General features: G+C 42.9%; 1 protein-coding gene across 1 annotated transcript; it reads right to left on the bottom strand.

Moving 5' to 3' along the window:
- On the bottom strand, positions 1–25057 carry LOC127103247 (uncharacterized). Its single transcript, XM_051040511.1, has 4 exons — positions 24380–25057; positions 23906–24187; positions 23605–23863; positions 1–275 (listed from the first exon to the last, which is right to left on the bottom strand). Exons 1-4 carry the CDS (start codon positions 25055–25057, stop codon positions 1–3), a joined length of 1494 nt encoding a protein of 497 aa, XP_050896468.1.
- Between the last annotated feature and the right edge of the window lie 1940 nt (positions 25058–26997).

Raw genomic sequence — 26997 nt, 5'->3', positions numbered from 1 at the left:
CTAGTCATTTGACTCAGATTCAGCATCATCATCTGTGCCATCATCAGGACTGGCATCTGCTTCTCCCTCTTCACCTTGTCTTTCAGCTTCTTCTGCAACAACAGCAGCTTCACCAAATTCTCCACCATCAGCTAGCACATCACCTTCAGTCGTCTCCAAAGAGCTAATCAATTTTTCCAAGTTCAGTTTCCTTGCCTCTAATTCCCTACAGGTTTCTTTGAGCATTGCAATGATAGCAGCTTTACCTGGCTGATTGCTTACACGTGATGTCTCACCTGATGTCATGACAATGTCAGGGACATGGGTACCTAGGAACAACTTATGATTGAAAGACATAGGTGTAACACCTCAAAATTTGCCCTCCTCTCTTGGGACTAGCTTAACATCTATTGCATAACATTTGTAGGTCATTAGGCATTGCATATTGCATATCATGTGGTTACATTGTGCAAGCCATTCTCCCAAGTCTTGATCAGAAGATAAGGAAGTCTAAGTGCAAGCCTAGGGTTTATTGACTGATCATGGCCATCTGAGGATTGGGCTGTGAATTAGGGTTTTATGATTCTCAATGGATGTTGGTCTTCATCTTGATTGAAGTGATATATCATCATCATCATGGTTGGATGTCATCAGAAGATTGAAGCTCATTCCTTGAGATTAGGGTTTTGACCACTGGTCAACCCTAATCAATTGCATTGGGCCAATCAGGGCTGGATCAGGAGATGGGGTTCATGTTGGTTATGGGGTTCATTTTGTGATTATATTGTGCTAATTGAGGCTGGGGTTTCACCCTTGAGCCATTTCAGTTGGAGATTGGGGTTAAAATTGATCTATGCATTGCCAGATTCATTTATCAGATGAAAAGTCAACTGTGGTCAACTGTACATGATCTGATGGATTTGGAGGTGGAAGTGAGTTAGACACATCTCATTCATGTTGGAACAAGTGTTATATGACATCTCAAAGCTTAAGAATGAAGAAAATCAAGTCAGGACAAAAACTGCCAAAAATAGAAAGTGACTTGTAATTGAAGTTTCCAAAAATGGAAAGTTTTGGACCTCAAGGCCACGTGTCCAAGGAAGCTTCAAATGAAAATTTGTTCAACATGAAAGTTGTAGATCTTGTTCTCACCTTTCCAAAATGTCCAAGAACTTGAAAATCCCATGTATGGTTGGGAAATTATGGCTCAGTGAATTTCAAAAATGACCCATAATCAGGAGGCCATAATTTCCACATGGTTTGTCCAAATTGCAAGTTCTTTATATGCACAAACTCCATTTGACATGTACTTTCATGGTGCATAATTGGATTTTCTCAAAAATGGTCAATGCAAAAAGTCAATTTTCAACTGGACAGTTAAAATGGACCAAGGGCAAAATTGTCCAACTTGTGAAATAATTGGAATCTTTGAGTGGGGATTTTTGCTACACCTCATGAATGGCATTTAAAAGTTGTTGGAATCATCATTTCATGGCAAAGGCTTGTAATTTGAGATTTGGCTTGAAAAATGAAAGTGCAAAAATGGATAAAGTGCAATCACAAGGTGAAAATGAGAATGGTGCATCCAATGAGAGTGAGACAAGTTGCTACAGCTCACACATGTCATTTAGAGAGTGTGTGAGCTGTCCATGAGCTGGCATTGGCTTGTATCTGAAAGTACACTTTTGCCCCTTGCTTAAAAATAACCATTTCACTAATCAAATGCATTTGGCTAATTAGATGGATTAAGTGGTAATTAAGCTTGAGTATATAATCCTAATCTCATTCTAAGCATAACAGAAAATCACAATTCCCCAAAACAGATCTGAAAACTCTTCATTCTCTCAAAAATCCTCAAGAACACAAAACCCTCAAATCCTTCAACCTTCCTCAATTCTTGCCTAATCTTGGAAATTCTTTTTGCATTGGTCTCCAATCATCACATGCTCGAGCTGTTTTGGCTTCTCATCATCAATCAAGCACTGATTCTCGACTGTACAAGATGACTCCATCAATGGTGAATTCGAATTTTGAGCATTAGAAGCCTATTCCATCAAACCTAAGCATTGGATTTAGCATCTGGAGGATTGTTCTACATCTGTTTGTGGAGAAAAGCACGCGAGGAGCATCAATACATCACTGCCATTCCAGGTATGTCAAGTTTTCGAATCTCATGAAATGCTTAATGTTCATATGCGTTTGAAAGAGCATGCTGCGTAGAGTATGGTGATGTGCTTGGTTTGTGAAATAGTGAACTATAGCGTGCGAAATCTGGATTTGAAATTATGAACCAAAACCCTAACCTCTTCGATTCGCATGATTTAGGAACTTTTAGGAGAAATTAAGATGATATTCGTGTTGTGTGTTCTTAGACGGTTCGATTGGTTATATGCATGCTAATTTCTGTGAAGATTTTGTGTTCATCAATTTCTTGAGGATTCTGGAAAAGTCTGGGTTGAGAACGATGAAGTTAGTTTGTTTGATCCGTTTTTCCATTTAAATTTTCAAACTACATGTTTCCCGCTCCCGCCATCTTTATTTACCAAACTGCCATTGTAAATTCCATTTAATTTGATTAATTCTTAAAAAATTATAAACACCTTAAAAAATTCATAGAAAATTGAAGAAAATTCAGAAAAATATGGAAATTTTTGTGTTGACTTTGTTGTTGAGTGTAGAATTTGTTTGACCTATTGGTCAAAGTTGTGCATGGCAAAAATATTGTTTGACCTAGGCTTATTTCACATGTGTTCACATTTGATACATTTTACCATTTGGTTCATGAAATGCTCATAATGTAAAATAAATTCTTGACAATTTTTGTGATGATTGTTGACTGGCTGATGTTCATTTATATGTAAATTTCATGAATTTTTGATACCTGGCCATTGAGATATGAATTTTGGAACTTAGGTGTGACAATTTGTGTCACACCTCTTGATGTCAACTTGCTGGATTTAATTGAGTAGTCTATACTTGTTAGAATGAAATGAAATTTTGCATGGTGAATCATTAACATGTTGAGATGTTGTATGAATTTTTGTGGAATTTTACATTGCATTTTCAAATTGATTGTGATTTTTCATCTCTGTTGGTCAAATATGCAAGTCCATGTGGTACATGTTTGTAATTTTGATGTGAAATGCTCATATGGTATTGGATAATCATGAAATTTGGCATGCTTGTAATAGACACATTGTGTGACATCCCTGTTTTGGTCTCATCCATTTCTTTTTTGTTTTCATTGAGTTATGAATTTTTGAAGTGGATGTATGTGTTGATGTTGTGATTTGGAGCCTATAATTATGTCTGTTTTTGTTGATTTTCATTGACATGGTTCTATTTGCCCAATTAAGCTGAAATTTGGTGTGCCATACCTGGATTAGGTCCTGTTTAGGTGTAATTTATTTGAGAATTTTTGAAGTTGTTTTGATGTGGATTTGAATGCAATAGTTCTGTTTGCATGTTTGGTGCTTCATTTGAACTAATTTGCCTTGTTTTGTGCATAACATGAACATGATGAATGATATGAACATGAGACTAATGGTGTTTGCTCTTGTTTGATATTAATTTGACTTTGGTTGGTGAATACTTTGCTGTTTAGGAATTTTTCTTGCCTTTGGACCCTAGGCTTAGCCTAGTGGTCTTGTTGCTAATATTTGCTTGATTTTTCAGGATCAAAAGCATAATGCACATGGAGAATGAATCAAGTTAAATGCAATTGATGTTGTTTGATGTTTGTACACTAACATAACATTGTTTTGTAGGGTGTGAAGTTTGGGATTGAGCTTTGAGCTTGCTTTGTTGTGCATTGATCTGTATAGATTAATTGGTTGATACTTGCTGTTTAGTTTGTCTGTCTGAGTACTAACTGTGTTTGACTGTTTCCAGGTACTTTTAGTTGCTCAGTTCCTTGTGAACTTTTGCTTTGCTTTGCTTAAGCAACTTGCATTGAGGTATAACTTCCTAACTTCATGTAGTCTGGAGACCCGGCTGTTACCGGGCCGGGCAAATAAATGTCTGAAGTCCTCCTTAAGAGGCGATGATTGTGATTGTTTAATTTTGTGCCTAAGCAGGTAAAGTCCTTAATCAAGGCAATTGGTGGAAGGTAGGGATAAGCAATCTATCCCCCACTATTCAGTTGAGTCTTCTCCTTGCTCCCATTACATGGTTGTAGCATTGAGATCCAAGCCCAAGATCCAGTGCAGTGCACATTGTGTCAGTGTCTCTGAGTATAGAAGGGTTCCCCCATTCTGGACCCATGCTCATTTGTCAGAAGCTCTCCCTGGTTAGGGATAAGAGCTGTGAGGTCTGATCCTCACTTCATCCTTTCATCTGCTTCACCTTAGCCTCGTAATGGCAAGGTTAAGAGCAAACCCAGCCCGTACAGACGACTTGCTGAGGCAGTCAAACCTGTTGATTGAGCCCCCTTGTTTGGCTATAGTGGGTGCTCTGTGGATATCTGATTGACATGCCTGTTTGAGATGCTTGTTCTCATTTGATGTATGCTTGTATGTTGTTTGCTTGTGTGCTTGCTTCTTTCCTGGTTAGGATGGGCTTGCTTATGCAAGTAGGATAGAAACCTGAACTTAGGGTGACTTTGCATGACAACATCTAGGCTCGAGTCGTAGTCTCCCTAGTGTCGTGTCTTCCCCTGGTTTCTGGTTAGGAATCTTTTTCCCTTTCAGGGGAACTACATCGCCCTGATCCTCGTTCCAGACGAGGTATGTAGGCAGGTGATCGTGCGAGACCACTCCGGGCAACCTTTTTCTTTTTGTGTGTGTTTGCTTGTTATCTGATTGTGTTTTGGCTCGGATGCCGACGTAAGTCCAGTAAGTGGCTGTCGGGCTCCACGTTTGCCGTTTTGTGTGTGTTTTGGTTCGGATGCTGACGTAATTCCATCCAGTGGTTGTCGGGCTCCATGTTTGCCACCCTTGCTTGTTTGTATGTTTTGTGTTGTTTGGCGTGCGTAAGCCGAACTACAGTGGCTCTGATTCTTGTTCCAGACAAGATATGTAGGCATAAGGTGCGATACCTTATCGAGCTCGTTCCTCTTAACCCCCACCTGCGTTCCCTGTGTGTGTGTGTGATGTTTAGCAACCTTTTCTTTATTTTAGAACGTGGATCCCGTCGAGTACGACGGACGTGAGGGGTGCTAATACCTTCCCCTTGCGTAACCGACTCCCTTACCCTTTCTCTTTGGTCGCGAGACCATTTCCTTTCCAGGTTTCTCTGAGCGTTTCCTTTCCCTATTTTGGGATAAATAACGCGCAGTGGCGGCTCTGTGTGTGTTTTTCTTTGAGCCTCGCCGGTTGATTTTTCGCAGGATGCGACAGCTGGCGACTCTGCTGGGGAACTAGATGTAGACCTGTGCTGGTCCATCGTCCCTAAGCGAGTCTTTCCTAGCGTTCTAGGATTAGTTTAGGTTGCTTGTGTTGCTTGATTTATTGCATTTATTATTCTAACCTGTATATATTTGCATAAATGTCTGCATGCATCATACTATCATGTTGCTGTCCTCCGTGCAGGCGTTTCCTCTGTTTGGGGTGGGTGTTCTGAGTGGGGCTAAAACCCAGGCCCGAGTATACACCTAGGATTAGCGTGGTCTCGCGTCGCTCACATGTCGGTTGGGCATGATGTTGCGATGTGACATACCACAAGCCGGACGAGGTTCATCTGAGAAGTGCTCTTCCAGTGGGGTTTTCCACTTTGGTTGGGTTATCTCTTTTGAGTTGTTGACTCTGGTGACCGACCATTTCCCGGATCTTTGGTTTAGACGATCTCAGGAGAGCTACAATGGCACACCCGAAAGGGCAAACCCATTGAGTATCTCTGCCCGATTGTCGAGACTATTATCCACCTTAGGGTGACCTGTTTAGAATTTACCTGTGAGGGGAGGGTGATTCTTACAGATGCATGTTCTGTTGGTGACTCAGATGGTGACTAATTGTTCCGTGGATCAGAGTCATATTTATCAGTCGGATTTATGGCCATTTATTGCGGTGACGCCGGAGTGCTGTCCGTGGTATTTATCAGTGGGGATCCGTTTATTTCAGGATTCCCCGGGCCGAGTTATTTATCAGTAGGGATCCGTTTATTTCAGGATTCCCCGGGCCGATTCAGAGATTGTGTGATGGGTCTGCTCAGAGACTGATGATGATGATGATGATGATGTATCTGTCTTCCGTTTATTTCGGAACCCGTGGATCAGATGTGTGATTGTGTGTTCCTCAGATGGTTATGATCAGTTCAGAGACCAGTTTCAGTGCAGAGGATCAGATGGCTTGGAGGATGGCAACGCATTGCATTCATTCATCATCATCATTACGTCTTGCATTAATTACATCTAACACATGTTTACCCATATGCAGGGACCCTTTTGATCGAGATCCTGGTTGAGAGATTTTCTGCCCAGACATGAGAAGACCCGGTTTGAAGGATGATGTGGCCTACAGTTTCTTTGATCCAGATATCAGTGGGCTGAAGGATATGATAGCTTTGATTGCGCCCGACCATGTGGGGTTGTTTCGTGAGATGTATGGGGGTATTCTGAAGGTGGTTTTCAGGCTCATGGACAGAGACAGGAGCGCCATTCATACTCTTCTTCAGTTCTATGATCCCGAGCTGAGGTGTTTTGTCTTCCCAGATTACGTGCTAGGGCCTATGATGGAGGACTATGCTGATATTTTGGGTATCCAAATCAGGGATCAGGTTCCTTTCTATGCTACTAAGGAAGGACCTGATATTGGTGGGATTTCCCGTGCTTTCTATCTGAGTCCAGAGGTAGTGAAGGGTAATCTGAAAGAGAAGGGGAAGTTGCCTGGTTTTCATCTCAGTTTCCTGGAGGCTAAGGCTAAGGAGCAGGCAGAGTTGGGTAACTGGAGAGCTGTCTGTGCTTTGATTGCTGCGGGCATTTATGGGATCATTCTGTTTCCCAACCAGAAGAACTTTGTGGATATTAATGCCATTCGCTTGTTTGCTCGAGGAAATCCTATTCCCACCTTGATTGGAGATGTCTATTATTCGGTTCATAACCGGAATGAGAAGAGGCGTGGGGGATTGATTCGATGCTGTGCACAGTTACTATTCAAGTGGTTTATGGGTTATTTGCCGTCTAAGGGTGCTTTTGTCCTTCTGGGCCAGAATGTTAATTGGGCGACCAAACTGATGGGTTTGAGGGCTAAGGACATAGATTGGACTCACGGTAGTGGGGTTGGACAGGATTTCATTTGCAGTTGCAGGGGTTTTCCCAATGTGCCGCTGATAGGGGTTCAGGGTTGCATTAATTATAACCCGACACTTCTTAAGAGGCAGATGGGATTTGCTATGGAGCTTCCACCGTACAAGAGTGAGGTTCAGGAATCTGTGTACTTCCCAGTTGAGGGTAATCAGGCCAGGGTGAAGCAGATAGCTGAGGCATGGCGCAGTACTCAAAGGAAAGGTAAGGCTTCTTGGGGTAAAGCTAATAACAGATCTTTTCCTCCGTTCGATGACTGGCTCAGCAAGAGAGTGGAGCTTACTTGTCTACCATTTCCGATGATCGATCCTTGGTATCCGTTGATTGAGGAGACGCCTTCTACTGTTAGTATGAATGAGTTTTTGGAGATGAAGCGGGAGAGAGATCAGCTACTTGCAGAGAAGACAGAATTGGAGATGAGTGTCGCTCGGGTTCAGAGGGTTAATCAGGAACTCAAGGAAAAGATGGAAGATCAAGACAAGCGACATGCCTTGGAAGCCAAGCGCTTTGAGATGGATACGGCCTATTATGGGAAGATTAGCCAGGCCTTAGCATCGTCCAACCGGGAGCATGACATCACCAAGGAGAGATTGGCTAGAGCTTCGAAAGTTATTGAAGATGAGAAGAGAAGGCAAATCTTGGTGAAAGGTCAGAGGGATGACAGAGTCCAGGTTCTTATTGCTGAATGGGAGGCAAAACTGAGGGTTAAAGAGTCAGAGAATCTGAGGATTGTTGCTGAGTGGGAGACCAAGCTGAAGGTTAAGGAGTCAGAGAAGCTGAAGATCACCACTGAGAGAGATCACTACATGGCAGAGAGAGACCACTACTTCAGGCAGATGAAGATTCATCAGAAGGAAGTTGGGAGACTGCAGCAGGAGAACACCGAGCTCAGGTTCGCCGCAGAGTTCGCAAGGATGGAAGATGAGATAGGGCCATCTGTGGGACCCTCATCCAGTTAGATCTTTCATTTATATTGGATTACCGTCAGGCTTGTTGACGGAATTCACTTGCTTGTATTTCTTTCCTTTTCTGGAGGATTGTATTTGACTTTATTTGACTTGATGTATGACTATGGCACTGTTTGTGCGCTTTTGGTTATGTGATGGTTCTTTTCATTCAGTATTTGATCTTCGAGCTCTATTTGCTTTACCGTATGCACTCACACAAGCACACACATGGTTGGGGGTATCATGCTGAATCACATATCTCCGATCTGCACGATAAAATCAGATGCTGAATATCAGAATATTGATGCCAGATTATTATCTGTCTCAATGATGCCAGGATCGAGAGACAAAGTGTCCTTCATATGGATAGACATTGCATCCATGCATTAATCATAATAACTGTGTTTTATTTTGCAGGTATTTGTTACTAACGTGCTTGTTTGTGACAGGAATCATTGCTCGCGCTCGAAGAACAGTACCTTTGCACTCAACACGCCCTCACAGATATTATACCAGAAGAAATACTCCCAGACTCATGGAACTTCCCAGCGTAGATATGCTTGAGCTAAAAGATAAAATGAACGAGCTGATCAACATAATGCAAGGTTTCGCAGTTGGTCAGAAAGCGTTAGCAGACAAGGTTGAAAAGCTCGAGCGGGCTTCTGCAGCAAACAGTGGGGTTAACCTGGATGAAGTCTCCAACCAGGGGCAAGGGTCTCGAGACGGTGGAAAGAGGACGACCGTGGGCCTTGTGAATAATGCTGGTGGCGCTGGTGGCCAACCGGGGCAGAATATGAAAGACAATTTTGTGCCGCCGTTTTATGGGTTCGACGAAGATCAGGAGGAAGACAGAGAGGCTGACCAGTTCTCAATGCAAAACGAGCCGTTTGTGCCTTACAATGCTCCACCTCAGAACAAGGAGATTCAGCTGCTGGCTGAGAAAATTAAGATGTTGGAAAGTTATGCCACTCCTGGAGTGGTGAATATGTCAAACATGGGGCTTGTCGAGGGGATTGTGATCCCACAAAAGTTTAAAGCGCCCACTTTTGACAGATATAATGGGAGCTCTTGTCCAGAGACGCATTTACAAGCTTTTGTCCGCAAGATCTCTGCGTACACGATGGACCAGAAATTGTGGATGTACTTCTTCCAGGACAGCCTGTCCGGAGGCTCCCTGGAATGGTATACTAAGCTGAAATTGTCCGATATAAAGAGCTGGCAGGATCTTGGGGATGCTTTCTTCAAGCAGTACCAGTTCAACGCTGACATGGCTCCGAGTCGTACCCAGCTGCAGGGTATGTCTCAGAAAAATAATGAAGGATTCAAGGAGTATGCCCAGCGGTGGAGAGAACTGGCTGCGAGAGTTCAACCTCCTCTTGTTGATCGTGAAATGTCTGACTTGTTTATGGGGACCCTGCAGGGGCCGTTTGCGGAAAGGATGGTGGGGTGTCCTGTCACCAATTTCTCTGACATTGTGGTGGCAGGGGAAAGAATTGAAAGCTGGTTAAAGCTGGGTAAGATCCAGGGTAATGCATCTTCTTCTTCTTCTGGTTCAAAGAAGCCATTCGGTAATAATGGTGGCCAGAGGAAAAAGGAAGGAGACACAAGTGCTGTTTATACACAACGTGGACCCAGTAGGGACCGTTACTTCCAGCACACTGCTGCGGTAACAATTCCTGCTGAGCCTCAGTCAGCACAACCGCAACAACAACAGCAGCAACAGCAACAGAGACAACAACCCTTTCAGCAGAGGCAGCAAAGGGCTGGTTATCAGATATGGGGCAGAGCGCAGGATCGTCAGTTTGATAGGCCTCCGGTGAGCTATGCTTTCTTGTTTAAGAAGCTGCAAGATTTGGGCCTGGTGCAGACTAGAACTCTGGCACCTTTGAGACCTGATCAAAGGCCAGCCAACTATGACGAGAATGCTAAGTGTGAATTCCACTCGGGTGCGCCCGGGCATAATATTGAGAACTGTAAAGCTTTTAAGCACACAGTTCAAGATTTAGTGGATTCAAAAGCAATTAATTTTGCTCCATCCCCCAATGTCAATGCCAATCCCATGCCAACGCATGGTCAGAGGGGGGTGAATGCCATTTCTGCGGAAAGTCGAGTTGGGCTGTTTGATGTTGGTCAGCTGAGGACGCCTTTGACTGAGGTCAAGAGGCAGTTGTTGAGGAATGGGGTTTATCCGGGTTGCGGTTACGCGTGTGCTGAGTGCGCGGATTCTGTGAACGGTTGTGAGCTTCTGAGGAAGCATGTCCAGAGTCTGATGGACAATGGTGATATCTTGATTGAAAGGGCTGGTGAAGAGAAGGAGGAGGTCTCCACCATAACTATTTACTATGATCCGGTTGATTTGTCAAACCTTACTGAAGAGGCTCCAGTTACCATCACGGTACCTGGGCCGATTCCCTATGACAAAGATGATGCCGTACCATGGCATTATGGTGGGGAAGTGTACTGTAATGGGGAGAGGGTTGAAGAGCAATCTGCTAGTGAAACCGCCGTGCTAAAGGTGGATAATGCCGGTCCCAGCGGTTTCACTCACAGCGGTAGGCTGTTTGCTCCCGATACTCTGAGGAGGGGGGAGGAAGAAAAAGATAAAAAAGAAAAGGCCGAGGCTTTAGCCAGGGCAAAGGGGAAGGTTGTGGTTGAAGATAGAGCTACTCCTGTGGTGACACCGGCGCCTGCGGGGTCGGATAACAAATTTGATGACGAGGCTGAAGAATTCCTCAGAATAATCAAGAAGTCTGAGTATAAACTGGTCGAGCATTTGCAGCAAACTCCTTCTAAGATCTCGATTCTTTCACTGCTGTTGAGTTCTGAGGGTCATAGGGAGGCTTTATTGAAAATTCTGAAGAAAGCCTATGTGCCTCAGGAGATCACAATCAACCAATTGGAGACGGTCGTATCCAACGTGCATGCTAGCCATGGGTTGGGCTTTACTGATATGGATTTGACCGTAGATGGAAGGAACCATAACCGGGCTTTACACATTGCAATGGAGTGCAAAGGAGCCGTGCTTTCGCATGTGCTGGTTGATACCGGCTCCTCATTAAATGTGTTGCCGAAGAAGGCCTTGGCGAAGCTGAACTGTGATGGGCTGATTTTGACCCCGACAGATCTGATTGTGCGGGCTTTTGATGGGTCTAAAAGGGCCGTGTTCGGGGAGGTTGAGCTGCCAGTGAAGATTGGACCTGAAGTGTTTAAGTCGACATTTTATGTCATGGATATTCAGCCGGCGTACAGTTGCCTGTTGGGTCGCCCATGGATTCATGCTGCGGGAGCAGTTACTTCGACTTTGCACCAGAAGCTGAAGTATGTCTGGGGAGGTCAGGTTGTCACAGTCTACGGAGAGGAGGACATTTTTGTCAGCCACCTGTCTTCGTTCAAGTACGTTGAGATGGATGGGGAGATCTGGGAGACACCTAGCCAGGCATTCGAAACCGTCAAGGTGGAGAATGCTCTGTTCGCGAAGGAAGAGGAGAAACCGTCCATCGCTTCATACAAGCAGGCTGCGGAGGTGGTCAAGAGTGGAGAGGCTCCTGGTTGGGGCAGAATGATGGAGATCCCGGAAAAGAAAGACAGATTTGGGGTTGGGTATCAACCTGGCCGAGGCTCAGGGCGAGGAAGAGGACGTCGTACGTCGGTAACCTTCACGAGCGCCGGAATGCTGGATCCGGATCATGTCTGCATGATGGGTGAAGATGCTGATAGCGGCTGCGACATTGACCAGTGGATAAAGCCGTGCACACCAGGGATGGGAATCCAGAACTTGAAGGCCGAAGAAATCATCCGGGTCACTCTCCTTGAAGAGTAATATTTTTCTTGTTTTCATTCTTATTTGCATGAAAGCCATACGTGTTGCCCGACACGTAATGGTCCATTGTAAGGGCCACCTCATGTTTAAATTTGCAAGAATTTTGCATCATTAATAAAAGGATGTTTTTCAGTTAAAAGCGGTGTTCTCTGTTTTTCATTTATTTTTGCAGTTTAAAATAAAAACAAAATAAAAATGGCAATGTTTTCATTTTTCTTTTTTGTTTTCTCACACCGGTTCTAAAGCAATGCATGAATCAACATTCATGCAGATGCGATTCCTCTCCGGATCTTATTGATAACAATCCTGTTACACCCTTGTATGATTTCGACAATCCGATCTATCTTGCTGAGGAAGAAGACGAAGAAGATTGTGAACTGCCAGGGGAATTAGCCAGGTTGTTAAAACAAGAGGAGAAGGTGATTCAGCCGCACGAGGAACAGATTGAGGTCGTGAACTTGGGTACCGACGAGATGAAGAAAGAAGTGAAAATCGGGGCTGCTTTGGAGGAAAGTGTCAAGAACAGAATGGTGGCATTGTTGAAAGAGTCTGTCGACATCTTTGCCTGGTCTTATCAAGATATGCCAGGGTTGGATACCGATATTGTTGTGCACAAGCTACCGTTGAGAACAGATTGTCCTCCAGTGAAGCAGAAGTTGCGCAGAACTCGACCTGATATGGCAATGAAGATTAAAGAGGAAGTGCAGAAGCAGTGGGATGCTGGTTTCCTTGCTGTCACTAATTATCCGCCATGGGTTGCGAACATTGTGCCAGTCCCGAAGAAAGATGGGAAAGTGAGAATGTGTGTGGACTACCGGGATCTGAATAGAGCTAGTCCGAAAGATGATTTTCCATTACCTCACATTGATGTGTTGGTAGATAATACAGCTCAATTCTCGGTGTTTTCCTTCATGGATGGCTTTTCTGGCTATAATCAAATCAAAATGTCGCCACAGGATATGGAGAAAACAACGTTCATTACACCGTGGGGTACCTTTTGTTATAAGGTGATGCCATTTGGTCTCAAGAATGCCGGTGCTACTTATCAGAGGGCCATGGTGACTTTGTTTCATGATATGATTCATCATGAAATCGAATGCTATGTTGATGACATGATAGCAAAGTCCCAAACAGAAGAGGGGCATTTGGTAGATTTGGCTAAGTTGTTCGACCGGTTGAGACAGTTCAGACTGAGGTTGAATCCGAACAAGTGCACGTTCGGAGTGCGGTCCGGTAAATTGCTGGGGTTCATTGTGAGTGAGAAAGGAATCGAGGTCGATCCTGCAAAGGTAAAAGCGATAAAAGAAATGCCTGAACCGAGAACAGAGAAGGAGGTTCGTGGTTTCTTAGGTAGATTGAACTACATTTCATGGTTCATATCTCATCTAACAGCCACGTGTGAACCGATTTTCAAATTGTTGAGAAAAGATCAAACGGTCAGGTGGAATGATGATTGCCAAGCGGCATTTGAAAAGATCAAAGAGTATTTGCAGGAGCCTCCGATTCTGATGCCTCCTGTAGAGGGAAGACCGTTGATTCTGTACCTGACAGTCCTCGAGGGGTCTATGGGGTGTGTATTGGGGCAGCATGACGAGTCTGGTCGAAAAGAGCATGCCATATACTACCTAGCAAAAAGTTTACCGACTGTGAAACAAGATATTCACTGCTCGAGAAAACTTGCTGTGCTTTGGTCTGGGCTGCTCGCCGACTGAGACAGTATATGCTGGTTCATACCACTTTATTGATTTCCAAGATGGATCCGATCAAGTACATTTTCGAGAAGCCAGCGTTGACCGGACGGGTTGCGAGGTGGCAAATGATTTTGACTGAGTATGATATACAGTATACCTCTCAGAAGGCGATAAAGGGGAGTGTATTGTCTGATTACCTCGCCCAGCAACCCATTGATGATTATCAACCGATGAAGTTTGAATTCCCTGATGAGGACATCATGTTTCTCAAATCGAAAGATTGCGAGGAACCGATCCCGGAGGAGGGGCCTGACCCTGAATCCGAATGGATTCTGATGTTTGATGGGGCCGTTAACGTGAATGGAAGCGGTGTTGGTGTTGTTTTGGTTACGCCGAAAGGATCTCACATTCCTTTTGCTGCCCGGCTAACATTTGAGTGTACCAACAACGTAGCTGAATATGAAGCTTGCATATTGGGGATTGAAGAGGCGATTGATTTGAGAATCAAGAACCTTGTCATATATGGAGATTCAGCTCTGGTGATAAATCAGGTTAACGGGAAATGGTATACGCATCAGTCTCATTTGGTTCCGTATCGAGATTATACGAGGAGATTGTTGACGTTTTTCACCAAGGTGAAGTTGCATCATGTGCCCAGAGAGGAGAATCCTTTGGCAGATGCTTTGGCTACTCTGGCTGCCTTGATTAAGGTGCAGAGGTGGAATCAGTTCCCCAGTGTGGAAGTTGGACGTCTGGATAGGCCGGCTTACGTGTTTGCTGTTGATACAGCGCCTGATGATGAGAAGCCGTGGTATTACGATATCAAGCGCTATCTTGAGACTCAAGAGTATCCTGAGGGGGCGTCGAAGAAGGACCGAAAGACTCTACGGAGGTTAGCCATGGTGTTCTATCTGAATAAGGATGGGGTTTTGTATAAGAGGAATTTTGATTGGGTCTTGCTCAGATGTGTGGATGATGCAGAAGCAAGCCAATTGATGAAAGAGGTTCATGAGGGATCGTTTGGTACCCATGCCAGTGGGAATGCAATGGTAAAGAAGCTGCTGAGAGCGGGTTATTATTGGATGACAATGGAGGCCCAATGTTTTAATTTCGTGCGGAAGTGTCATAAATGCCAGATTTATGCTGATAAGGTGCACGTGCCTCCAAATCCGTTGAGTTTGATGTCGTCTCCATGGCCGTTTGCTATGTGGGGCATTGATATGATTGGAAAGATAGAGCCTACAACTTCGAATGGGCACAGATTTATATTAGTGGCTATTGATTACTTCACCAAGTGGGTTGAAGCAGCCTCTTATGCGAATGTGACGAAGCAGGTCGTTGCCAGATTTATCAAGAGAGACATCATTTGCAGATATGGGGTTCCCGAGAGAATCATTACTGATAATGGTTCTAATTTGAATAATAAGATGATGGCAGAGTTGTGCCGGGAATTCAAGATTGAGCATCACAATTCTTCTCCCTATCGTCCGAAGATGAATGGGGCGGTTGAGGCAGCCAACAAGAATATAAAGAAGATTGTGCAGAAAATGGTGGTAACCTACAAGGATTGGCATGAGATGTTGCCGTTTGCATTGCATGGGTACAGAACGTCGGTACGCACATCTACTGGGGCAACTCCATTCTCATTGGTATATGGGATGGAGGCTGTATTACCTGTTGAGGTTCAGATTCCCTCTTTGAGAGTCCTGATGGACGTGAAATTGCAAGAGGCCGAATGGGTAAGGACCCGGTATGAAGAGTTGAGCCTGATAGAGGAAAAGAGGTTAGCAGCCATCTGTCATGGGCAGTTATATCAGCAGAGGATGAAGCGTGCTTTTGACAAGAGGGTGCGACCTCGGGTGTATCACGTAGGTGATATGGTGCTGAAAAGGATCCTTCCTCCTCAAAACGATCGAAGGGGCAAATGGACACCGAATTATGAAGGTCCATTCGTGGTCAAGAAGGTTTTCTCTGGCGGAGCCTTGTTGTTAACGACCGTGGATGGCGAAGATTTTCCATCCCCTATGAATGCGGACGCAGTTAAAAAATACTTCGTGTAAAGAGACCCCCTGGACGAAAAGAACAAAATAGTTCAGGCAAAAATGGGCATCCCGGCGAACCAAAAACAGAAAGAAAAGGTTCGGGCAAAAATTAGGGATAAAAATGAAAAATGTACACCCGGCAAGTCAAAAACCTGAAAAGGCGACTTGGGCAAAAAAGGGTATCCCGGTGGACTGAAAACCCGAAAGGGCGGTCCAGGCAAAAGAGGGATTGAAACGAACAACTGCGTCCCGCATGATCGTTTGCGCTTTGGTTAAAGCATCATGGATAATACCCGACAGGGATCGATCAGAAGCGTCTTGTTCAGAAGGCAGAAAGAACGGAGAGTCTGAGGACATATGGGGTGTAACCGAGTTGGAACTCGATGAGATCACGAGTTTCACATTGCCATTAGGATAGATTTTTTCCTTTTGTGCGCAATTACCTCTTTTCAGGAATTGCTTCCTTTGTATTGTTCAATTTGAGCCACACTTTTCCAATCAATAAATGCATGTTCAGTCAAATTATTTTGTTTTTGTTTTTCATTACCGCTTTGATTACAAAAACATCCAGATATTTTTGATAAAGAATGTTGCAGTTTAAGACATACTGGTCCCTTCCAATGCATGTTTATAAGATTGAAAACTTGAAATCTTATTTGGAAGGTTGAGTGACCCAAGTGTTGAAATCTTGACACGCCTGGGGCACGGTTTTATCTGACGGTCTGTTTTGCAGGTATTGTTAGGTATTCGTTACTCACTTGCAGGTTGTGATGTGGAAGCTTTGTGACAGATCCCTAGAGAGTTCGCTCAGGGACGAATGAATGAAAATCGACGAAGTGACGTTGAGACGTACGACGACCTTTGGAATTAATCAAGAAGACTCTTCAAAGTCGGAAGATTGGAAAGTCTGTAGAAATTCCCCGCAGAGTCTGACCAGAAACGAATGAGGATGGAGGGACGACGGAGAGACGTCGAGACGTCCGACGACCTTTGAAATTAATCAAGAAGACTCTTCAAAGTCGGAAAATTGAAATTTCTGTATAATCCCAGGAGTACGTTCTCGTCGAGCGCGGAGCGACTTGGAATATAAGATGATGGAGCAGAAAAGGTCCAGACGAGTCTGGGAATTCTCAAAAGTGGAGAGCTGATATGAATATTGGCGGTAGATACCGTGGTTCGATGAGTCGACGGGTGTTGTACCGACTTTTCTCATTTTTCAGCTAAGTCCCCAAGCAGAGTCATAGGACTAGCTCCCCAGCAGATCCAACGTCTGTGGACTTCTCCAGCCGAGTCAGGATGGTTGTCCCCGAGTGGAGCGGGTTTCAATGAAATATATCTTCAGCAGTGTTCATCCTGCCAGTGGATTGGACGAGTTTCCGCAGCAGACGGATTCTTGCACCCCCAGCTGAGTTGATTCTACCTATGGATAGCATGGGTTGTCCCCAGCGGAGTGGCATTCGCTTCCCTAGCAGGGTCGGGATGGTTATCCCCAGCGGGTTTCAGATCGAATGCTTCCCCAGTCGTCAGTCCTGGAGGTTGCTGTTCCCCAGCGGAGTTCTTTGTGAGCACTTCCCCAGTAAAGTCAGCAGGTATCTGTGAGGGTTTTCCTGGAGCGGAGTCAGGATTGATATCCCCAGTAAGTCAAGATTGGAGTATCCCCACAGAGCGTTGGTGGTGTTTATCCCCAGCGGTTTCTCGAGTGGATTGGGTGCAAAGGAGGTTCTTCCCCAACAAGGGTTGCCTTTTCCCAGCAGCAGTGATTCCCCAGCATGGTGGAAGTCCGAGCGATGACGATGTCCTCAGTGGAGTGTCTCGTATTCCCCAGAAGAGTCCCTTGAGGGGGATATTTCTTTTTATGCATTCATCATGTAAAAATAACATGGCATATTGCATAGGAAAATAATAATTGCGTAGCATTTCCATGTTTATGGAACATTACGCAGAAAAAAATCAATCATGCATCATTGCAGGCATAGGCTAGTCTCAAGCTGTGGTTACCGTTTGAGAGGTGATGTTGCGTCAAAGTTTCCGTCAAGCGAAGATGGGAATGATAATCCAGAAGTTTCCGGTATTCAGACCGACGTGGCGTTCAGGCCAGTTTCCGATTCTCAGATCGAAGAAGTTTCCGGTATTCAGACCGACGTGGCGTTCAGGCCAGTTTCCGATTCTCAGATCGAAGAAGTTTCCGATGTTCAGGTCGACGCACTTATGGCGTTCAGGCCAGTTTCCGATTCTCAGATCGAAGAAGTTTCCGACGTTCAGGTCGACGCACTTATGGTATTCAGGCCAGTTTTCCGGTATTCAGACCGATATGGCGTTCAGGCCAGTTTCCGATTCTCAGATCGAAGAAGTTTCCGACGTTCAGGTCGACGCACTTATGGTATTCAGGCCAATTTTCCGGTGTTCAGGCCGAAGTGGTGTTCGGACCAATTTTCCGGTGTTCAGACCGAGGCGGTATTCAGACCGAAGTGGCAATCAGGCCGATGTTCCGGTAATCAGACCGAAGTGGTTTTCAGACCAAGAAGAAGGAAAATTTTCGGGGTTCAAAAAAAAAAAAAAAAAAAAAAAAAAAAGGGAAAGAAAGAAGAAGAAAGAATAATAATCCCCGACGGATGTGTGGTGTTCAGGCCATGGTTATCCTTGCGTTACCATTTATTTTGGTGTCCAGGTCGACGTCTTTAGAGATTGTTTCTTCGCCGATGCTGACAGGCGCTGTTAATTATATCCCATCAGAGTGCAAATTGTTCGTCTGTTCTGGGTATTCAATCACTCTTCATCCTGATCATCCGAAAGCCGAGGCTATTTCGTATCGACAGGTTCACAGTGGATTGAATAGGGGCAGCTGTAACACCTCAAAATTTGCCCTCCTCTCTTGGGACTAGCTTAACATCTATTGCATAACATTTGTAGGTCATTAGGCATTGCATATTTCATATCATGTGGTTACATTGTGCAAGCCATTCTCCCAAGTCTTGATCAGAAGATAAGGAAGTCTAAGTGCAAGCCTAGGGTTTATTGACTGATCATGGCCATCTGAGGATTGGGCTGTGAATTAGGGTTTTATGATTCTCAATGGATGTTGGTCTTCATCTTGATTGAAGTGATATATCATCATCATCATGGTTGGATGTCATCAGAAGATTGAAGCTCATTCCTTGAGATTAGGGTTTTGACCACTAGTCAACCCTAATCAATTGCATTGGGCCAATCAGGGCTGGATCAGGAGATGGGGTTCATGTTGGTTATGGGGTTCATTTTGTGATTATATTGTGCTAATTGAGGCTGGGGTTTCACCCTTGAGCCATTTCAGTTGGAGATTGGGGTTAAAATTGATCTATGCATTGCCAGATTCATTTATCAGATGAAAAGTCAACTGTGGTCAACTGTACATGATCTGATGGATTTGGAGGTGGAAGTGAGTTAGACACATCTCATTCATGTTGGAACAAGTGTTATATGACATCTCAAAGCTTAAGAATGAAGAAAATCAAGTCAGGACAAAAACTGCCAAAAATAGAAAGTGACTTGTAATTGAAGTTTCCAAAAATGGAAAGTTTTGGACCTCAAGGCCACGTGTCCAAGGAAGCTTCAAATGAAAATTTGTTCAACATGAAAGTTGTAGATCTTGTTCTCACCTTTCCAAAATGTCCAAGAACTTGAAAATCCCATGTATGGTTGGGAAATCATGGCTCAGTGAATTTCAAAAATGACCCATAATCAGGAGGCCATAATTTCCACATGGTTTGTCCAAATTGCAAGTTCTTTATATGCACAAACTCCATTTGACATGTACTTTCATGGTGCATAATTGGATTTTCTCAAAAATGGTCAATGCAAAAAGTCAATTTTCAACTGGACAGTTAAAATGGACCAAGGGCAAAATTGTCCAACTTGTGAAATAATTGGAATCTTTGAGTGGGGATTTTTGCTACACCTCATGAATGGCATTTAAAAGTTGTTGGAATCATCATTTCATGGCAAAGGCTTGTAATTTGAGATTTGGCTTGAAAAATGAAAGTGCAAAAATGGATAAAGTGCAATCACAAGGTGAAAATGAGAATGGTGCATCCAATGAGAGTGAGACAAGTTGCTACAGCTCACACATGTCATTTAGAGAGTGTGTGAGCTGTCCATGAGCTGGCATTGGCTTGTATGTGAAAGTACACTTTTGCCCCTTGCTTAAAAATAACCATTTCACTAATCAAATGCATTTGGCTAATTAGATGGATTAAGTGGTAATTAAGCTTGAGTATATAATCCTAATCTCATTCTAAGCATAACAGAAAATCACAATTCCCCAAAACAGATCTGAAAACTCTTCATTCTCTCAAAAATCCTCAAGAACACAAAACCCTCAAATCCTTCAACCTTCCTCAATTCTTGCCTAATCTTGGAAATTCTTTTTGCATTGGTCTCCAATCATCACATGCTCGAGCTGTTTTGGCTTCTCATCATCAATCAAGCACTGATTCTCGACTGTACAAGATGACTCCATCAATGGTGAATTCGAATTTTGAGCATTAGAAGCCTATTCCATCAAACCTAAGCATTGGATTTAGCATCTGGAGGATTGTTCTACATCTGTTTGTGGAGAAAAGCACGCGAGGAGCATCAATACATCACTGCCATTCCAGGTATGTCAAGTTTTCGAATCTCATGAAATGCTTAATGTTCATATGCGTTTGAAAGAGCATGCTGCGTAGAGTATGGTGATGTGCTTGGTTTGTGAAATAGTGAACTATAGCGTGCGAAATCTGGATTTGAAATTATGAACCAAAACCCTAACCTCTTCGATTCGCATGATTTAGGAACTTTTAGGAGAAATTAAGATGATATTCGTGTTGTGTGTTCTTAGACGGTTCGATTGGTTATATGCATGCTAATTTCTGTGAAGATTTTGTGTTCATCAATTTCTTGAGGATTCTGGAAAAGTCTGGGTTGAGAACGATGAAGTTAGTTTGTTTGATCCGTTTTTCCATTTAAATTTTCAAACTACATGTTTCCCGCTCCCGCCATCTTTATTTACCAAACTGCCATTGTAAATTCCATTTAATTTGATTAATTCTTAAAAAATTATAAACACCTTAAAAAATTCATAGAAAATTGAAGAAAATTCAGAAAAATATGGAAATTTTTGTGTTGACTTTGTTGTTGAGTGTAGAATTTGTTTGACCTATTGGTCAAAGTTGTGCATGGCAAAAATATTGTTTGACCTAGGCTTATTTCACATGTGTTCACATTTGATACATTTTACCATTTGGTTCATGAAATGCTCATAATGTAAAATAAATTCTTGACAATTTTTGTGATGATTGTTGACTGGCTGATGTTCATTTATATGTAAATTTCATGAATTTTTGATACCTGGCCATTGAGATATGAATTTTGGAACTTAGGTGTGACAATTTGTGTCACACCTCTTGATGTCAACTTGCTGGATTTAATTGAGTAGTCTATACTTGTTAGAATGAAATGAAATTTTGCATGGTGAATCATTAACATGTTGAGATGTTGTATGAATTTTTGTGGAATTTTACATTGCATTTTCAAATTGATTGTGATTTTTCATCTCTGTTGGTCAAATATGCAAGTCCATGTGGTACATGTTTGTAATTTTGATGTGAAATGCTCATATGGTATTGGATAATCATGAAATTTGGCATGCTTGTAATAGACACATTGTGTGACATCCCTGTTTTGGTCTCATCCATTTCTTTTTTGTTTTCATTGAGTTATGAATTTTTGAAGTGGATGTATGTGTTGATGTTGTGATTTGGAGCCTATAATTATGTCTGTTTTTGTTGATTTTCATTGACATGGTTCTATTTGCCCAATTAAGCTGAAATTTGGTGTGCCATACCTGGATTAGGTCCTGTTTAGGTGTAATTTATTTGAGAATTTTTGAAGTTGTTTTGATGTGGATTTGAATGCAATAGTTCTGTTTGCATGTTTGGTGCTTCATTTGAACTAATTTGCCTTGTTTTGTGCATAACATGAACATGATGAATGATATGAACATGAGACTAATGGTGTTTGCTCTTGTTTGATATTAATTTGACTTTGGTTGGTGAATACTTTGCTGTTTAGGAATTTTTCTTGCCTTTGGACCCTAGGCTTAGCCTAGTGGTCTTGTTGCTAATATTTGCTTGATTTTTCAGGATCAAAAGCATAATGCACATGGAGAATGAATCAAGTTAAATGCAATTGATGTTGTTTGATGTTTGTACACTAACATAACATTGTTTTGTAGGGTGTGAAGTTTGGGATTGAGCTTTGAGCTTGCTTTGTTGTGCATTGATCTGTATAGATTAATTGGTTGATACTTGCTGTTTAGTTTGTCTGTCTGAGTACTAACTGTGTTTGACTGTTTCCAGGTACTTTTAGTTGCTCAGTTCCTTGTGAACTTTTGCTTTGCTTTGCTTAAGCAACTTGCATTGAGGTATAACTTCCTAACTTCATGTAGTCTGGAGACCCGGCTGTTACCGGGCCGGGCAAATAAATGTCTGAAGTCCTCCTTAAGAGGCGATGATTGTGATTGTTTAATTTTGTGCCTAAGCAGGTAAAGTCCTTAATCAAGGCAATTGGTGGAAGGTAGGGATAAGCAATCTATCCCCCACTATTCAGTTGAGTCTTCTCCTTGCTCCCATTACATGGTTGTAGCATTGAGATCCAAGCCCAAGATCCTGTGCAGTGCACATTGTGTCAGTGTCTCTGAGTATAGAAGGGTTCCCCCATTCTGGACCCATGCTCATTTGTCAGAAGCTCTCCCTGGTTAGGGATAAGAGCTGTGAGGTCTGATCCTCACTTCATCCTTTCATCTGCTTCACCTTAGCCTCGTAATGGCAAGGTTAAGAGCAAACCCAGCCCGTACAGACGACTTGCTGAGGCAGTCAAACCTGTTGATTGAGCCCCCTTGTTTGGCTATAGTGGGTGCTCTGTGGATATCTGATTGACATGCCTGTTTGAGATGCTTGTTCTCATTTGATGTATGCTTGTATGTTGTTTGCTTGTGTGCTTGCTTCTTTCCTGGTTAGGATGGGCTTGCTTATGCAAGTAGGATAGAAACCTGAACTTAGGGTGACTTTGCATGACAACATCTAGGCTCGAGTCGTAGTCTCCCTAGTGTCGTGTCTTCCCCTGGTTTCTGGTTAGGAATCTTTTTCCCTTTCAGGGGAACTACATCGCCCTGATCCTCGTTCCAGACGAGGTATGTAGGCAGGTGATCGTGCGAGACCACTCCGGGCAACCTTTTTCTTTTTGTGTGTGTTTGCTTGTTATCTGATTGTGTTTTGGCTCGGATGCCGACGTAAGTCCAGTAAGTGGCTGTCGGGCTCCACGTTTGCCATTTTGTGCGTGTTTTGGTTCGGATGCTGACGTAATTCCATCCAGTGGTTGTCGGGCTCCATGTTTGCCACCCTTGCTTGTTTGTATGTTTTGTGTTGTTTGGCGTGCGTAAGCCGAACTACAGTGGCTCTGATTCTTGTTCCAGACAAGATATGTAGGCATAAGGTGCGATACCTTATCGAGCTCGTTCCTCTTAACCCCCACCTGCGTTCCCTGTGTGTGTGTGTGATGTTTAGCAACCTTTTCTTTATTTTAGAACGTGGATCCCGTCGAGTACGACGGACGTGAGGGGTGCTAATACCTTCCCCTTGCGTAACCGACTCCCTTACCCTTTCTCTTTGGTCGCGAGACCATTTCCTTTCCAGGTTTCTCTGAGCGTTTCCTTTCCCTATTTTGGGATAAATAACGCGCAGTGGCGGCTCTGTGTGTGTTTTTCTTTGAGCCTCGCCGGTTGATTTTTCGCAGGATGCGACAATAGGGCTATCTCTTTTCTTCACAGAATCATTCTCAGTTAAGATGTATGGAAACTGATTCAAAACAATACCACAGATGAGAGAAGGAAAGGCTATAGGACCCTTCACACTGAAGCTTCCTGCATGCTTCAAAGTTTGATCAAAAATATAGGAGCCATAGTCAAATTTGGCTTTGGTTCCAACAACATATATAAGCTTTCCAAGCATTACAACAACTGTAGATTTATGATTGGTGGGCACCCAGTTAGCAACTCCAATCTTGTGCAGCATTGCATACTTGACACTCAGTTTACTTGCCACCAATTTTCCTTTGAGAGGCCACTTCCTTACCTGGTTAGCAGTGATGACTTGACAGATTTTGTTGTCAGTCACCTCAAGCTCAGGTTGAGCTTCATCAGGCCTTCCCAAATACTTGTTGATCACTGAGGGAGAGAAAATTACACACTTGCCTCTCACATACACTTTCCTAAATTCCTTAGACTTGCCATCAACACATTCTTCAGACAAATTAACAATAAATTCCTTTACCAACATCTCATAGCACTTTGAAAACTGAGTCACAGTCTTCATTAAACCAGCCTCTTGAATAAGATCCATAATATCCTTACAGTCTAGGACATTCTGAGCTAATTCCCTTTCCAAAGCCAGCCTCTTCTGATAAACATATTTCTACCTGTTTTCACTTGAAGCAAAATGAAAAGATATGTTGTCAATTGGTATCTCAGGGACACTAGCTACAAGCTTGCTAGTGGTTGGCTTCTTCTTTGACAGAATGTCAGAGACATTACAAGGAACATCTGAGTCAGACTCAACAACAACAAACTTGGTCTTCTTTTTCTTGGGCACCACTTTGCTCCAAGATTTGGTTGGACCATGAACTTTGCTCTTGAGGGAACTCTCGACTGCCACCGTTGTCTTGGAAGAGGTTGGAACATCAATCTTCTTTCTGGGGGACCTTTGAGCCACAGTTTTCTTTTCTCTCCTAGTTCTAACCCTTTTGGCTATGCTAGGGAGGACAGAGGACAACAACTCATTATCAGAAAATCCCTCCAGGTCTATTGTTTCAGCCTCACAATTAGGGTTGTCACTGACATCATGAGTGACATAAACTTCCTCACCAGCCACATTATCTAAGGGTTTGTCAACATTTGACTCCTTATGGGCATCAGTTTGCTCCATATCATCAGAGATATTCTTTCCTAAAGACTCAATATTTTCTTGATTAGCAACACTATCAGGTTCAATAGTGTTTAAGGGAATGGAAACCCCAGGGACCTCATGATTTCCAGACAATATTCTAGTCACTATAGTGGCAATGACATTGTGAACATACCTGGAACCTTCTTTGGTTCGTTCCTCAAGAACGATGGATGAGGAGAATCCTGATACAATTTCTTGAAGTCTTCTTGCATGTGGGGTATTCACAGAGTCAGCAACAGGATCTTCTCTGTTAGGGTTGCTTGGTTCAGCGCTAGGAGAACAAGGCATGTTCTTTGAAGGGGAAGAGTTGGATTGTTGAGACATGATGAGTATCTTAGAGACGAAATGAAAAATTTCTCTGAGAGGATGCTTGCGTGAATGGAAATTGAAAGAGTGGAAGAAGTAACGCTTGTTGCAAGTGAAATAACTATTATCTGTTGACCAATCAAAGCACACTTTCAATTGTTTAATAATTTGAAATATTAAACATTAAATTCCTAACATCCTTAGTTGCTATAATTCCTCAGAAAGACATATTCCCAACTTGCCCCTTAAATTTTCAAACTGAGTAGCATCCAAAGCCTTTGTAAATATGTCAGCAAGTTGTAGTTCAGTTGCCACATGTTCCAAGGTAATCACTTTGTCTTCTACCAGATCTCTTATGAAGTGATGTCTAATGTCAATATGTTTGGTCCTGCTGTGTTGGATAGGATTATTTGAAATGTTGATGGCACTGAGATTGTCACAAAACAGTGTCATGACATTCTGAGTGACATTGTACTCAGTCAGCATCTGTTTCATCCATACCAGTTGGGAACAACTGCTTCCAGCTGCTATGTACTCAGCTTCTGCAGTGGATAATGATACACAGTTCTGTTTCTTGCTGAACCAGGATATGAGATTGTTTCCCAAGAAGAAACATCCTCATGATGTGCTTTTTCATTCATCAGCACTCCCAGCCCAATCAACATCACAATACCTAGATAAGATAGGCTCAGAGCCATGAGAGTAGAGCATACCATAATCACAAGTCCCATTAATATACTTGAGAATACTCTTGACTTTATTTAAGTGACTCACTTTGGGTTCTGCTTGGTATCTAGCACACACACCAACTGCATAGGCAATATCAGGTCTACTAGCAGTTAGATATAGTAGGCTACCTATCATGCTTCTATACAAGCATTGATCAATACTAGAACCTCCTTCATCTTTAGTTAACTTTAAATGAGTAGGTGCAGGAGTTCTTTTGTGACTAGCATTATCCATACCAAACTTCTTAACTATGTTCTTGGCATATTTGCTTTGGGAGAGAAACATAGAATCTTCCATCTGTTTAACTTGCAGTCCAAGAAAATAAGTCAATTCCCCAACCAAACTCATTTCAAATTCAGATTGCATCTGGTTAACAAAATGTTTCACCATTCTATCTGACATTCCACCAAAGACAATATCATCCACATATATTTGGGCAATCATGATTTTTCCATCTTCATCCTTCACAAATAAAGTCTTATCTGTCCCTCCTTTTTTGTAACCATTAGTAGTCAGAAATTCAGTCATCCTCTCATACTAAGCTCTAGGAGCTTGCTTCAATCCATACAGAGCTTTCCTCAACTTGTACACATGTTTTGGTAGATTATGATCACTGAACCCTTTAGGTTGTTCCACATAGACTTCTTCATTCAAGTAGCCATTTAAAAAGGCACTCTTCACATCCATTTGGAACAATTTGAACTTCAGAATGCAGGCAACACCTAACAACAACCTTATTGACTCAAGTCTTGCAACAGGTGCAAAAGTCTCCTCAAAATCAACCCCTTCAACTTGAGTATACCCTTGTGCCACTAGTCTTGCTTTATTCCTAGTGATTACTCCTTTCTCATCAGACTTGTTCTTGTAAATCCACTTGGTACCAATGATGTTAGTCCCTTCAGGTCTTGGAACTAACTCCCATACTTCATTCCTTTTAAACTGCTCCAGTTCATCTTGCATAACATTGATTCAATATTCATCAGTTAGAGCTTCTTTCGCATTTTTAGGTTCAACCTTGGATACAAAGCAGGAATTTGAGCTATTCTCCCTTGATCTGGTAATCACACCACTATTGGGATCTCCTATGATAAGATCCTTAGGATGGTCTTTCTGAATCCTGATAGAAGGCACCTTGTTGGATGCTTCTAACTCAAGTCCAGGAGGAGTATCCTGTACATTTTCTGTTGAAGTCTCAAGGAATATTCCAACATCCTCTATGACATTGGATT

Source organism: Lathyrus oleraceus, chromosome 7, assembly GCF_024323335.1.
Source record: "Lathyrus oleraceus cultivar Zhongwan6 chromosome 7, CAAS_Psat_ZW6_1.0, whole genome shotgun sequence".
NCBI lineage: Eukaryota > Viridiplantae > Streptophyta > Magnoliopsida > Fabales > Fabaceae > Lathyrus > Lathyrus oleraceus.
This window is presented reverse-complemented; position numbering and strand designations above follow the sequence as displayed.